The sequence below is a fragment of the Balaenoptera borealis genome (genome assembly GCF_965194805.1).
Source record: "Balaenoptera borealis genome assembly, chromosome: 11".
NCBI classification, from domain to species: Eukaryota; Metazoa; Chordata; class Mammalia; order Artiodactyla; family Balaenopteridae; genus Balaenoptera; species Balaenoptera borealis.
In genome coordinates this window covers 106,945,032-106,957,976 of record NC_138868.1, presented here as the reverse complement: position 1 = coordinate 106,957,976, position 12,945 = coordinate 106,945,032, and the positions used below count along the sequence as shown (strand labels likewise).

At 59.0% G+C, this 12,945-nt stretch overlaps 1 protein-coding gene and 2 long non-coding RNA genes across 6 annotated transcripts in view; 1 reads left to right on the top strand and 2 right to left on the bottom strand.

Annotated features, from left to right (window-relative positions):
* FLI1 (Fli-1 proto-oncogene, ETS transcription factor) overlaps positions 1-12,090 on the bottom strand; it is a 122,286-nt gene extending 110,196 nt beyond the window's left edge. The window contains exons 1-2 of one of the 4 annotated variants that reach the window (XM_082342375.1): positions 11,015-12,090; positions 9,698-9,805 (exon numbers count right to left, since the gene is read on the bottom strand). In XM_082342375.1, coding sequence (XP_082198501.1) covers positions 9,698-9,763 — 66 coding nt within the window. In that variant the 5' untranslated portion in view covers positions 9,764-9,805; positions 11,015-12,090. Of the gene's footprint in view, positions 1-2,275; positions 2,623-3,784; positions 3,912-9,697; positions 9,806-11,014 lie in introns of those variants that run through there. The other 3 variants (XM_082342376.1, XM_082342378.1, XM_082342377.1) reach the window with 3 other exon arrangements.
* Positions 3,793-4,928, top strand: LOC309605961. The gene is made up of 2 exons (XR_014231590.1): positions 3,793-3,930; positions 4,476-4,928. It is a non-coding gene; the product is annotated as an uncharacterized lncRNA (long non-coding RNA).
* Positions 6,398-8,586, bottom strand: LOC309605962. Its single transcript, XR_014231591.1, has 2 exons — positions 6,982-8,586; positions 6,398-6,896 (listed from the first exon to the last, which is right to left on the bottom strand). It is a non-coding gene; the product is annotated as an uncharacterized lncRNA (long non-coding RNA).
* Positions 12,091-12,945: the final 855 nt, after the last annotated feature.

Here is a 12,945-nt window from a genome sequence, read left to right as displayed (position 1 = left end):
TAGTCCTGCTATTTCACTTTTAAGAAGAGTTTGAAGCTCATACTGGCTGAATGGACTGTGCATCCTCGCACAGAGACCTGGCCTCTCCTTGTCCACCGTCCTCTCCAAACACAGTGTTTGAACCAATGTGGGAGTGGGGTCTGGGAACCCCGAGATCCGAAGGTCACCCATGAACAGGAAACTGTGGCTTTCACACAATTTCAATACCAAAGTGTAACTAAACACTCAATCCTTCAGAACGCTGGGCAGTGAAGACGCCTGCTTGGAAAGCCACTGCTCTGCCCACCAACAGGTCAGCCAGGCAACCTGGATCACACACAAAGGTGCTCCGGGGAGGGTCTGCACGGGACTCACATGCTCCCATCACCCAGGTGAGAAGGAACCCTGTCACTCCCACCCTGGCATGAAGCGCCAGGGTCCTGGTCTAAGCTTGTTCTCATTGACGGCCATGCCAATCCCTGTGTGTGCATCTAAAGAGGTTAGCACATCCTGGGTTCACAGACCACAGCTTCCTCCCTGCCCTCAGGGCCTGTGCTGAGAGGTCTGAATATCGGGGAGATATTGCTTCACTTCTCCTTAGGGTGTCCACATCAAGACCCTGGAGCCATCTTACCACCCTTCCGGGTCAGCTGGGGGCCTTCTGGGTAAGTGGCAAGCATCCTAGTGAGGGGAGTTTTCTAGAGTGGAGCATCTTATTCTTAAACCAGGGATACTGAGACACTTGCACGCACCCACCAATGAGAAGAGAAGCTGGCATGAAATGACCGGTGGGTGACCACCTCCCTGCAGGAATGCCCTCTCACCCATTCCTCACCCAAGCACTTTAAAGTGGAGGAACCCAGACTCACAGAGGCTCCCTTCAACCCAACACAATCAGTAATCTCATCTCCACATTTTCAAGTTCCTGCTGTTGGTGCCTTTTACTTAAGTCAGCATATTTCAAACTTTCAGAGAAAAAAAAAAACAACAAAAATCTTAGAAAATAAAAACCACTACCCCACCCAAATGATAAAAATCTCCTGAATTCTCCGAGCCCGACATCTGCCTCCTCTTCCTCAGCCCTGAGCAAAGACTTGATTCCTCTGGGTTCCGGGAATGGCGGGCTCTGCCAGCCCCCACCTCACCAGACTAATAGCTTTTCCAGACCGACTCGGGCTTGGTGTTGGGGGACAGCCTCGCAGCCAACTCCTGGTCCCATTCATTCCTCTCGGGCCTCTTAAGGCCAGTCTCATTAGGGGCTGTCCCTCCTCTCTGCTTCTGGCTCCACTTCCCCCTTCCAGAGGGAGCAGGCAGTCAACCCTCGTAAAGCCTGCGGTGAAACCCAGACCCTCACCCGTCCCTCTGGGCTGCACTTGGCAACGTGGACCCGGGCGCGAGGCGCGGGGTGAGGCTAGGGTCTGGGGGGTAGGGTTTGGCCGCCCGGCAGTCGTCCGGGCCGCCGGCTCAGGGCCGCTCACTTTAGGAGGAGCGGCTCCGCAGGCGCGGGACCCTCTTCGAGAGGCCGGTGGGAGCCCGGGCGCGGAGTGCGGGAGCCGGGCGTGCGGAGCGGCGCGGAGCGGCCGGGAAAAAGATGCCCCGGCGGAGGAGCGGCGAGGCCGGCCCGTTAGTCCCGAGGAGCCGGCAGCTCCCGAGCGCCGAGAGCCCGGCAACAGAAGTACCAAGAGGCAGGGAAGCCGGCCCGCGCTGACATGTAAACAGGGCTTCCATCTGGAGCAGCCCGCGCCCACAGACCCCCAGACACACTCACTCGCACCCCGATCCGCCTGCAACCAATCCACTTGCCTGCCCCTGGGCCCTCCCGGCAGCGGCCCGGGCTGCTGGCGGCTGCCCGCCCGCCCCCGCCGTCTTCGGCTTCGGGGGAGAGGAAGCCGGCCGCCGGGCGGGTGCCCAGCGCCGGGGCCGAGGTGCCCGGCTCGCCGGGTGGGAGTGGTGGCCCCGGAGGTCTCCGGCCCCCGGCTGCGATCGGCGCCCGGTTCCCCGGGTTTCACGCCGCCGCCCCCGCCCGCAGCCCGGCCGGCAGCGCGATGGGAGGGGGCCGGGCTCCGCTCCGGGCAAGGGGTGCGGGGGAGATCGCCCTCGGCGGGGAGCCCGGCGGCTCGCCCCCGCCTGCGAGACTCGCCACCCGAGCGCGGGAGGAGACGGCGCGAAGCCGGGGCGCGGAAGGAAGGGAGAGTGGCCACGTCTTCCGGGACCCCGGCGCCCCGCGCCCAGCCTGCCCGCCGCCTCGCCGCCCCGGCCGACCCCGGCGCTCCGCGCCCACCGCCCGGTCGCTTACCTTAATAGTCCCGTCCATTTGGCCAAGTCTGCAGCCGAGCCCCCCAATATTCCACACATTGACCCGGTTACAGCCTGACCTCGCAGCCCCTTCGGATTAGCCCGGCGCGGCCTCTCTGGCGCCCTGGGCCCTCCCTGCGTGCCCCCCGCGAGCGCCCTGCCCTCGCTCCCCTGTGCACGTTTGTTGTTGTAGCGGAGCGAAAAAGAGACAGTTAACCGGATGAAACTTTTTTTCAGCTAATTTTGGGAAGTGACTTCACTTTGCGAATGGGGAGGAAGTCCTATCTCTCTCTCTCTCTCTCTCTCTCTCTGTCTCTCGCTCTCCTCTCTCTTCTCTTCTCTCCCCTCTGCTCTCCCTCGTCTTCCCTCTCCCCCCCTCACACCCCCTCTTCCTCTCCTCCGCGGGTCCTGCTTTTCGCATCACACACACTATATAAATACACGCGGAGATGCCCAGATACATTCATGCGCTGCGCACACAGGATACTTGCTCCCGGGAGATAAGAGCGAGCGGGGAACAATGCCGGGGTCCACGCCCGGCGCCCGCGCCCTGATTCCCGCAGTCTGCACGCCTCCCCCCACACCTTCCCCCAAAGTCCAACACCGAACGCCTTTGGCCTCCTTCCTTTCCAGGGGCCGTTGGCCGAAGGTGGCCCTCCTGACTCATTCACTTGCCGTTTCTTCCCACAGATACGTTCATTAATGTTTTTTCCAGCCGGAGGCAAACTTTTTTGGGGGTGGGGGTGGGGGGAAGGCAGGGGGCGGGAGAGTTTACTCGGGCTGGGGACAACCTGGAGCCTACTGCCCGGGAAGATCCGGACGCGACCGAAGCCGACCAACCATTAGAAAGTGCATCCAATGGGAATTTTTCCACTCGGGCCCTCGGCTGCGGAGTCGCGCAGACTCCCGGAGCGGCTCACCCATCGACGCGGACTCGGGGCGGTTTCGGACGGACCCCGGCAGTCGGGGGCGTGGACTCGGCTCCCAGCGAGCTGTTAGCGGAGGGACGCACGCGGGGAGGAGCGCTTCGGCCCCTCCGCTCCGGGGGAGGTCCCGGCGCCCGCCGAGGGCCGGGACCTGCGGCACCCCAGGCCACTGCTCCGCGCCTTCTAGGGTCAACCCCCCGGCACATACCCCGACCCGATGGCCCAAGCCCTGGCACTCGGGTCAAAGCCGCCTGTGCAATGCCACCTTGGGCCCCAAGAAACCTACACTACGGCGAGACGATCCCTCCAGGCTGGCCGGCGGGTCTCCAAAGCACAGCAGGCAACATCCCCACACCGACCCAGACTTCTCCCGGGTGAGACCCCCGGGGCCGGGGCTCCAGACCATCATCCCCACCCCGCCGTGAGGCCAACCTCCCCTCGGCCCGCCTTGTCGGGCCCCGCCACCCGGAGACCTCCCGGGTCCCTCCGCAGTGCCGCCGCCCGCTCCAGTTGGCGCAGCGAGGGGACCCCCGGGCGCTCTCGGCCTGACTCGGTTCTCCCCGACCTCCTCCGAAACAAGTTACCTTGTCCACGCTCTCCAGACCACGCTTTGGACTTTCTCACTTTTATTTAAGAGTCCACCCGGAGAAAGAGGAAAAAAAAATCCAGAGGAGATCCGAGTCAATTGGAAAGAAAAATTTTCAAAAGGGTGTCCACAGCGGCGAAAAAGGTGACTTATTAATTCTTTATTTCTTCAGGAGCAGTTGAGCCCGAGAGCTCGCTGGCCTCCCTCCCTCCCCCCACCCCCCTCTCGAAATTAGTCTCATCAATTCAGCTCCAATTTTGGGTTCGAATACAGACACGGGTCTGAACGTGACCAGACCTGGAGTGGCGGATGCAGCTTGCCAGCGATTGTGACTCGGTGCGCGTATGGGGGAGAGGGGTGGGGGATGGGATGGGGGTGGGATGGGGGCCGGGCCGGCCCCCCCCACCTCCTGTCTGCTTCTCAATCCAGGGGTCTGCTCGGAGGCTCCCCTGGGACCGCCACATCTGGTTACCGCTAGCGGGGTCAGTCCCCCCCTTTGCCTGGGGCCACCAGTTCTGGAGTTCAATTAAAAGAAATCAGGCTTAACCCTTTCCTCCCCTCGGCCCCGATGCCCGCCCTCTTTCTCTCTTCCCTTCAGCGTTTCCACATGCTTTCCAGAGAGGAAAGAGGTTAAAGGGAAAGGAAGAATGAATTACATCCTTTCAAACCCCAAATTGTTTCCTTTTCAGCCCAGACTCTGCCGACCTTCAAACGACAACAAGGCTTTCAGGAGGGAGCGGGGAGACCGCTTCCCACACGGACCTGACCAGAAACCCGGCACCCCCGGGCCACATTCCCCCTCTTTCAGGCATAGAGAACTCCAGTCTACGGCCAGAGGCCCCTTCCTGGTGCTGGGCAAACACTCAGGCCGTTAAAGGCCACTGCAGGCCAGCCAGCGTCTCCCCCTTCTACACCCGGTCTTCCTAGTACTTGAGAAGGCACCTCTGTGGCCAAACATTGGCCAGGTGTCTCTTCCCAACTCCTGTCCAGCCTGGCAAATAACAGATTGGCTTCACTGCTCCGATCAGTAAGTCACCCCAACATCTCTAGTACCCCCAACTCCTTTTAGCAGGAGCTGCCTCTCCCCTAGGGAGAACTCAATGTGGAACTAGATTAAAACGAGGACTTGCCCTCCTGCTTGAGCTGTGGAACTCAACAGCACTTTCTGTTTCTGCCTGTAAAACCAAAGCTTCTGGCAATTTCGTAATTTTGAAGATGGTGGGGAGGGGGAAGAGGCTGGCACTGGTACAGCTGTCACCCCTCAGTGACTCACTGACTGGCACTGGGGCCGTGGCTTTGAGTGTTTACCAGCCCCTCTGTCAGAAGCTCCTGTCCATTCACAAGGTCCTCCACCCAGAAAGAAGAGCCCCCCCAACTCTGAAGAGCCCTCTGAGGGAATCTGAGTCTCCCTGTGACCCGCACTGGCATGGCAGTGGGCAGGGCTGCCCACTTATGTAACTCTGGGTTTGATGTCCCACTCCACTGCTGCTGCTGCTTTTTTAAATCCTGAAGGGGGAAAAAAGCCCTAACCAAACACAACAGTAAACAAGTCTGCCCTGTTTAATGTGGTTACCACCAGACATCTGGAAAGATGGTTTGATCCTGGCAGCTCACATTGTTTTCACGAGCAGCCAAAGAGAATATTTCGAATGTTTGCATTGAGACAAATTGATAGAGAGCCTGTGGTGAGGCGGCTACAGATGAAAACGGTCTTGGAGCTGGGGAGGGGGAATCCTTCCCCTTCTCTCTCCTCACCCCTCTTCTGCCCTCTCCCCTCCCCCTCCTCTCCCTTCTCCTGGCCCAGCTAGGGGCTTGTTACCCCAGCCCGCGCATTTGCTCACACCCTCTTTCCTGGCTCACCAGAGACTGTCCTGCCTCTCCCTTTCCCAGACTGGGCAGGGCTGGTGACCAGGAGCTGATGCCCAGTACCACCCTGCCCACCCCACCAGCTCCGGCTGGCTTTCAAGTCAGGGGGAGCTCACAGCCAAGGGAGCCGAACCCACACTGAAAACAAAAGCTAGCAACCGGGGGTCGGGGTGGGGTGAGGGGGACCAACGAAAGAGCCCACCACACGTTTCTAAGTCTAAGGTCACTTGCAGAAAGCATGACCACGGGGGCGAATACTCAGGAAACCTTTGGACTTGGAGCATTTTCATTGCAACTGTGGTGGGGCGACTTGCCTCGCACCATCCGCACTTGACAATATTTTCAAAGATGCGGAAGTCCTGCTTCCCCCGGGAGGGGAGCGGCGGGGTGAAACGTGTCTTGGCTCGCTCAATGTCAGCCCTTTTGACCCGGTCAAGACTTTCCAGACGCGGCTTCCCGGGCTTCTTCGGTCCCAGCCCGGGTTGGGGGTGGGAGGACGCGACAACCGGAGCCGGGTCCCTGGGGTGCCTCCAGACCTCGGGGCCTCCGGTCACTTGAAACCCCGAAAGATGCCAGGCTTGGCAGGGCGTCTCGGGCGGGTCCTTCCCCTTTCGTCCTCCCTCCTCCCGGCCCCTCCGGCCCGGCGGCCTCGGCGGGTATTCGAGCTGGCAAGGGGGGTGGGGGAGGGCGCGCGGGGGAGGGATGGGCGAACGAGCGCCAAAACTCCAGACTGCACAACTGCAGCTTCAAGTGTCTGGCCCCTCGCTCGAGGCCATAATTAATTTGAGATTTATTTTTATTGGAGAACTCGAGTCTCGTCTGACCTTAGCCAAACAAGGCAGCTCGAGCCGCCCCTGGATGCGCTTGAATGCCGGGGAGTATTTCTGCAGGAAGGCTCTGCAGGCGCGCCTGCTTTGAATTTGTTTCTCAGACTTCATCGACTCACAGATTGAAGGAAGATTTAGAGCCTCTGCTGGCCCGGCCCGCTCCCCACGCTCGTTCTTGCCTTAGCGCCAAGAGGGTTCAAAACGCTACGTGGGAGGCCGCGGCGGCGGGAGGGCCCGGGAGGGGGAGGGTCTCTGCGCCCCGAGCCCCTGGCGCTCCGGGGCCGGGTCCCCAGACCACGCGGCGTCGAGGAGGAAATCCCAAGGGAGTCCGAGACTGACCAGAGAGCGCAGGCTGACAAGAGGTGGAGACCAGCCAGGTGCCGGGACCCTCACCCGGTGGCGGCGCCTAGATGGGGGCTTTGGGGGAAGGGAGAATTCAGCCTTTCCAAATCTCCAGCCGCCCTGCCTCCCAGCCGCCTCAAACAGCATGCAAAGTACAGACCTGTGTCCTTGAAACGCCGTTTCAGGACCTGCCGGCCAGATGCTGCCCCTGGGCCGTGCCGTTGCGAACATTCTGGGGCTACCAGCCTCTTTTCGTCTGGCTGGGGGGAGTCTCCCCCAGAATGCAGCGTGGGCTGAACCAGCACGCTGGTTGGAGGGGGAGCGAGAGCAAGGAGTCTGGGAGACTCGTAAAGAGGGAAAGTGGGGGACCCTGCCAGTCTCGAGTGGGGCGGCGAGGGGTCTTCGGGGATGTGCTCCTGGCGCTGGGATTGACAAGTGCTTTGCCCAGTGCGGGCACCTCGCAAGGACGTGGTCAGGGTTCCTCCACTGGGTCTCCTGCCCCTCCCCGATACCTACAAGTGGAACGTCCTGGTTGAACATTCGCATTGGGAAACCCGGCTCCTTGGGTTTATATTCTAGCTCTGCACTTACCAGCTCTGTGGCCTTGGACAAGTTCCTTAACCTCTCTGTGCTTCAATGTCCTCATCTGTACGTTGGCTTTATAATAGGATCTACCTCAAAGGGCTGTTGTAAAGATGAAGTGAGTGTTTAGAACTCGCCTGGCAGTCAGCACAACTTTGCCCTTATTGTTTGTATCTTGGCTCTGCCCCTTGTAAGCTGGGTTACGTTAACCTCTCAATGCCTCAGTTTCTCATCTGCAAAATGGACCACCTCCGAGGGTTGCTATTAATATTAAATAAGTTAGTACAAATACAATGCTCTCCCCCTTTTCACCTTTCTCTTGCTCTTTCCAGCCTCAAACCCGCCCTACGCTCTCTCCTCAGCGGTCCTCCTTGAGCACTTGGAACCCAGATCGCTGCCCGGGTGGAGTGGGCACCCTTGGTTCCCCAGGGCCCGGCTCGTCTCCTGGCTCCTGGGGCCCGGGCGCCTGGACCTGCCGTGTTTGTCAATAATACCGGAGCCGAGTGCTGAGGCGGGATGGCCGGGGCTTGGCGGCCGGGGACTCTTTGTGCCCCTCTGGCAAATGGTAGGCGTAGGGAGCCTTCGGAACAGACCCAAGATTGTCACCGCCCCGCGGACCTCCCGACCTCATCAATGCACCTCTTTGTGCAACAATACAAACTTTGTGGCTGCCGAAAAATCCATTTTTTCCCCTTGAAAGGAGCTCCTGCGGCGAGCGGCTCCCCTGGCGGCCAGAGCTCGTAGACTGCCGCCCCTCTCGCCCTCCCCCAGCGGCTCCCTCTACTCGCCGGGGCCCGTTTGCTTCCTCTCTGACTCTTGGCCTGGGTCAGGCTCCCGGGCTCCCACTTGCCCCCCTGGGTCAGCCTTAAGGTTTTGGGTCCCCGGGTGTGTGCAGGCTCGGGGGTCCCAGTGGATGGGAGAGAGACTGCAGCTCCCCGCCCCGGGGCCCTTCGCAGCCCTCGGGGCAGAGCCGGGAGTGAGAGCCGGGTCAGCTGCGCCCCGCGTCCCGGGAGCGGTGGGGTGGGAGCGGTTACCGCGCCCATAACCCCTCAGGAAGCCTGGACGCCGCGAACCGAGCTCGCTGTAGTCTGTGTCTGCTCTGCCACCTCCTGGGGGCCATCCATCCACCCATCCGTTTACTGATCACCCATCCATTGATTCACTCGTTTTTCATTCATTCATCACTGATAGATTAAACACCCCTTCCCGGCCAAGCCTCCAAAACCTGGCTTCCCCAAAGGGACTATGGACTCCTTCAGACCACAGGCGGGGAAGATGCTACTTGGTGTCAACAGATTTCCCTTGAGAGAAACAGCAGGAGGGCTGGACGCAAAATTGACGCGCCCAGATAAGACCCGAGAGTCCCCACGCCGTCGAGGTGCCCGGTGCCCGCAGACGGTCACTCCGCCCGGCATTCGCGGGTGCTGGACGCAGCGGAGGGGGCAGGAGGGAGGGGCGGGGGCCTCTCGGGGCGGGGTTTCGGGAAGGAGGGGGCGGAGCCGAGACCTAAGGAGGTGGGAGTTAGTTTGCCGAGCCGCAGCGGTCCTTCCTTTTCGGAGCTGGGGAAGGATCTGGGCTGCTACCCGGAAGGCGGGAGGTCGCGCTTGGGCTGCGAGGGTTCCTCGCCGCGGTCCCCACCCCGGGCAGCTCCGCACCTTCGGCCCGCCCCGCTGGCGGATTTTCATTAAACGTGTAACCCAGATGTCCTGGCCTCGGTTTGTTTACATTCTTGGGAACTGCTGTGGAAAAGGAAAAAAACAAAAAACAAAAAACCCAACCCCCTTCGATATACCTTCAAATACAGGAATCTGCGCTTTTGAGGGGCCGGTGGAGCCGAGGAAGGTGGGCTTGAGGACCGGGGGTGTCGAACCCGTAAGAGAAGCACGTCGCGATCACTTGCCCGCACCCACACGCGCGCGCTCACACCCTCACACTCTTGTCCACACAGACCCCTGACTCGGGGAACCTGCTGTGCACGGCGCGGCGTGGGCGCACGACCCATCGGGACCGGACGCTGGCCCGCGGGTCCCGGTGCCGGCGTCTCGGCTTTCCTGCACGGCCCTCACCAGGCTCGCCCACCTCCATTCTCCCAAACAGAAGCGGCCAAGAGGCTTGGTCCTCAACCAGGGATTCCCGAGGGTCTGCGCCATCCTCATCCAGTCTAGCTAGTGGCCCCAGCTCCACACCCACCTGCTAAGAGCGCGGCCCGCTCCACCCGCCTCTTTTCACGCGGAAAGGGGGAAGGAACCCTAGGTCCGGGGAGAGGGTCGGGGGGTGCTGGGGGGGGTCATTACCTGTTTAAAGACGCTGTCATGTCTTACCTTGACGTAAGACGACGTGTCGGGGACTGTCTGAAACATCCTGGGTGGGTGAGGAAGGGTCGGGAAGGCCCAAGAACCAACCTGGGTGGGAGAAACCTCAGTCACCCTCGAGCGGAGCAAGGGTGAGATGGTGGGGGGCAGAATGAAGTGGGAGAGCAAAAGAGAGACGACAGGAGGGCTGGGAGGCTCCGATCCACCTGGACCAGTGAGGGAGGGTGGGGTGCAGGTACCCTCACCCTTCCTGCGCCTCTATCCCCCAGGCTTCAGGCCAAGGGGTGGTGGTGAGAGGCAGCTCACACCGTTGGGTCTCTTTCCTACAGTCCTGTAACCTTCTATCGGCAACCGGAGATGCCCGTCTCCCCCAGGGCCTGCGTAGTTTCATACCTGGGGATGCAGGGGTGGGGATATGGGTGCGCCCTTGCCAGAGAAGAGAAGGTGGCCAGGATAGAGGTAGGTCTCCTCAGCTTTGCAGCCCGAGGCCCCAGGAAACAGATATACACAGAGTTGCCCACGCTGGGGCCCTCGGGGCACAGACCTTCTGCCTGACTCCCCTACCCCCCACCCCAGGGCTTCACTAGCGTCCAGCTGTCTCCCTCTTCCCTGCTGGGGGACCGCTTAGAAGGGCCCCTGGCTCAAGGTTCTGGAGGTCTATGGAGGCCCCTTTCCCAGAGCGCACCCCTCACCGCCACCGCTTCTGGAAGAAATGGAGTTTCCCCAGCAGAGACAAAGACAATGAATGAGGCGGCCTCATTTCTAGTGGCAGGGGAGGTGGGGTCTGAAGTTTGAATATTTGGACTGGAGGACTCAAAAACTACCCTAGGAGGCCAGGTGCCTCTGCGTGAGTCTCTCCCCGCCTGGCCAAGTCTGGCGGCTGTCTCTCTCCTCTTCCTTCCCTTCCTTCTCTTAAACCATCTCTAACGTGGCAGGGCGCAGCTTCTACAGCAGCCAATGTGTTTCTGATAAAACGCTTTTCTCCCCACTAACGAATTCCAGCTTTTTGGCTCCCGAAGCCACAACAGACACACAAGTTCAGGGACCAGGTACGTTTCTCCAGGCTCCTAGATTCCCATTCACTGTTCTCCCCTGGTGCCCTTGCCCTAGAGTCTCCCCATTTTCTTTGAAAGTTGGAGTGAAATTTGCAAGAAGAGTGAGCAGGAGGGAAAAAAGGACAGAAAAGAAAGCCTGGGAGAGAATGAGAGAAGGAGCCCCAGAAAGCCTCCAGGCTGCACCTAAAGCAGGCAGCTGTGACCCTGCATCGCCCCCAGAGATCCCTCGCAAACGAACACCCACCTCAGACACCCCTTCCTGCTCCGCCAGCAGGAGCTGGATTCCAGCAGCTCCAGGGCGTTCAAGCTCTTGGTGTGAATCCTCTGCCCCCAGACTCCTGATCCTTGGCAGAACGGAATTAAACCTGCTGGCTGCCCAGAGCCAACGTTTGCCTTTCTTTCCAGCGTATCCAGACAGGCAGCCTCAGCTCCTGCACATCCTCGGGGGCTGCAGGAACCACTCAAGTCCGTGCGTCCTGCAGATTTCCTCCCCGCCGCCTCTCTCCAGCGTTCTCCGTCCCACTCCCTCTTCCTCTCTCTTTTCCGTCTCTTAATTTGATTTCCGTTTTCTTATCAATATTTCAACTGCTGTCTGATGAATTGTTCTAATACACAGCCACCCATCTGCCCCCAGCTGCTTTTCCAGAAGCCTCCCTGTGTTACTAGGAAATGTCAAGGATCACCAGAAACCACCATGTATCATAAATGTAAAGACACACAACCGAGTCAAGCCAGGAGGAGACGGAGAAACCAGGGCCTTCTTGAAGCTGATTATTCAGTTTCAAACGATTGCAGCGCAAAGAATTATTCTTCAAATTTAAATGATATGAGTGATGTCTACTTTGATTTTTCAAGCCCTTAAGTTTTTCCTCCTTAAAAGTTACTCCTGGGCTTCCCTGGTGGCGCAGTGGTTGAGAGTCTGCCTGCCAATGCAGGGGACACGGGTTCGAGCCCTGGTCAGGGAAGATCCCACATGCCGCGGAGCAACTGGGCCCGTGAGCCACAACTACTGAGCCTGCGCATCTGGAGACTGTGCTCCGCAGCAAGAGAGGCCGCGATAGTGAGAGGCCCGCGCACCGCGATGAAGAGTGGCCCCCGCTTGCCACAACTAGAGAAAGCCCTCGCACAGAAACGAAGACCCAACACAGCCATAAATAAATAAATTTTTAAAAAAAAGTTACTCCTTTCTCTTATTTGGTCCTCTCCAGGCATCTACCTCCTGACTCACATTTTCTAGGCAGCATCTATAAGAGCAAGTAGATTGCAAGTGTCAGGGAACCAACACCATTATGGGGTTTTGATACACATACGTTTAAAAACACTCTTGCTGTAACACAACATTGTAAATCAACTATACTTCAATTAAAAAAAAAAACACTCTTACTAAGGGATTTTTTCTGGGTCCTCAGATTTATGTTTTCTTGAAATTTGGAATGTTGCTCATTTCTTGGCTTGTAGGCCACTTGTAGACCTGGCCTTGAATGGGGCTCCGATTTGTGGGCCGTGCTCGCACTGCCTTTCAGTTGCCCCATCCCAGGGCCATTCTCCACAGACCCTGGGCCCCCCTCTCCAGAGTCTCCTGTAAAAGGGAACTGCTTACCAAGCCCCAGACCAGAACTTTTGTGGGGGAAGGGGATGGCAGAGAGAAGAAAGCAGAGATGACAGGTAAGAGTAGAGAGTGTGTCGGTTTGTAAGAACAAAACCGACCGTTTTGTACACCTCTGATAATTAGTCTCAGTTTCTCCAGCCTTCCCCTCCTCTTCCTTCCTGGGGTACCCAGATCTCTGGCTACTTTGGTTCTGGACACTGGGAAAATTTGTTTAGTACCTGCTCCCTCCTTTCCACCTCCCCCTCTTCCCTCTCCTCCCCCTCCAACTGGCTCTGGAAATTTCTGACCAAAAGGCAATTGCTTGGATTCCATTTCTGGAGAAAGCGCACTTATCACCCAGATCTCCCCACGTGGGGGGTATGGGCGTCAGGGTTATTCATTATTTCCTTCTCAACAATATCCCGATTTTTCTCTCCGTCCCTCCCCCCAAAGCTCAACATATTGAAACATTTTGCTGCTTAATAAGAGCGGCCGGGAGAGCTGGGAGGTGAAAGGCCAGCCTGGGACCGTGACTGGGGCTGCCTGGGCTCAGTGCTGACAGCCGGGTTGTCCCCGCCCAGCACATT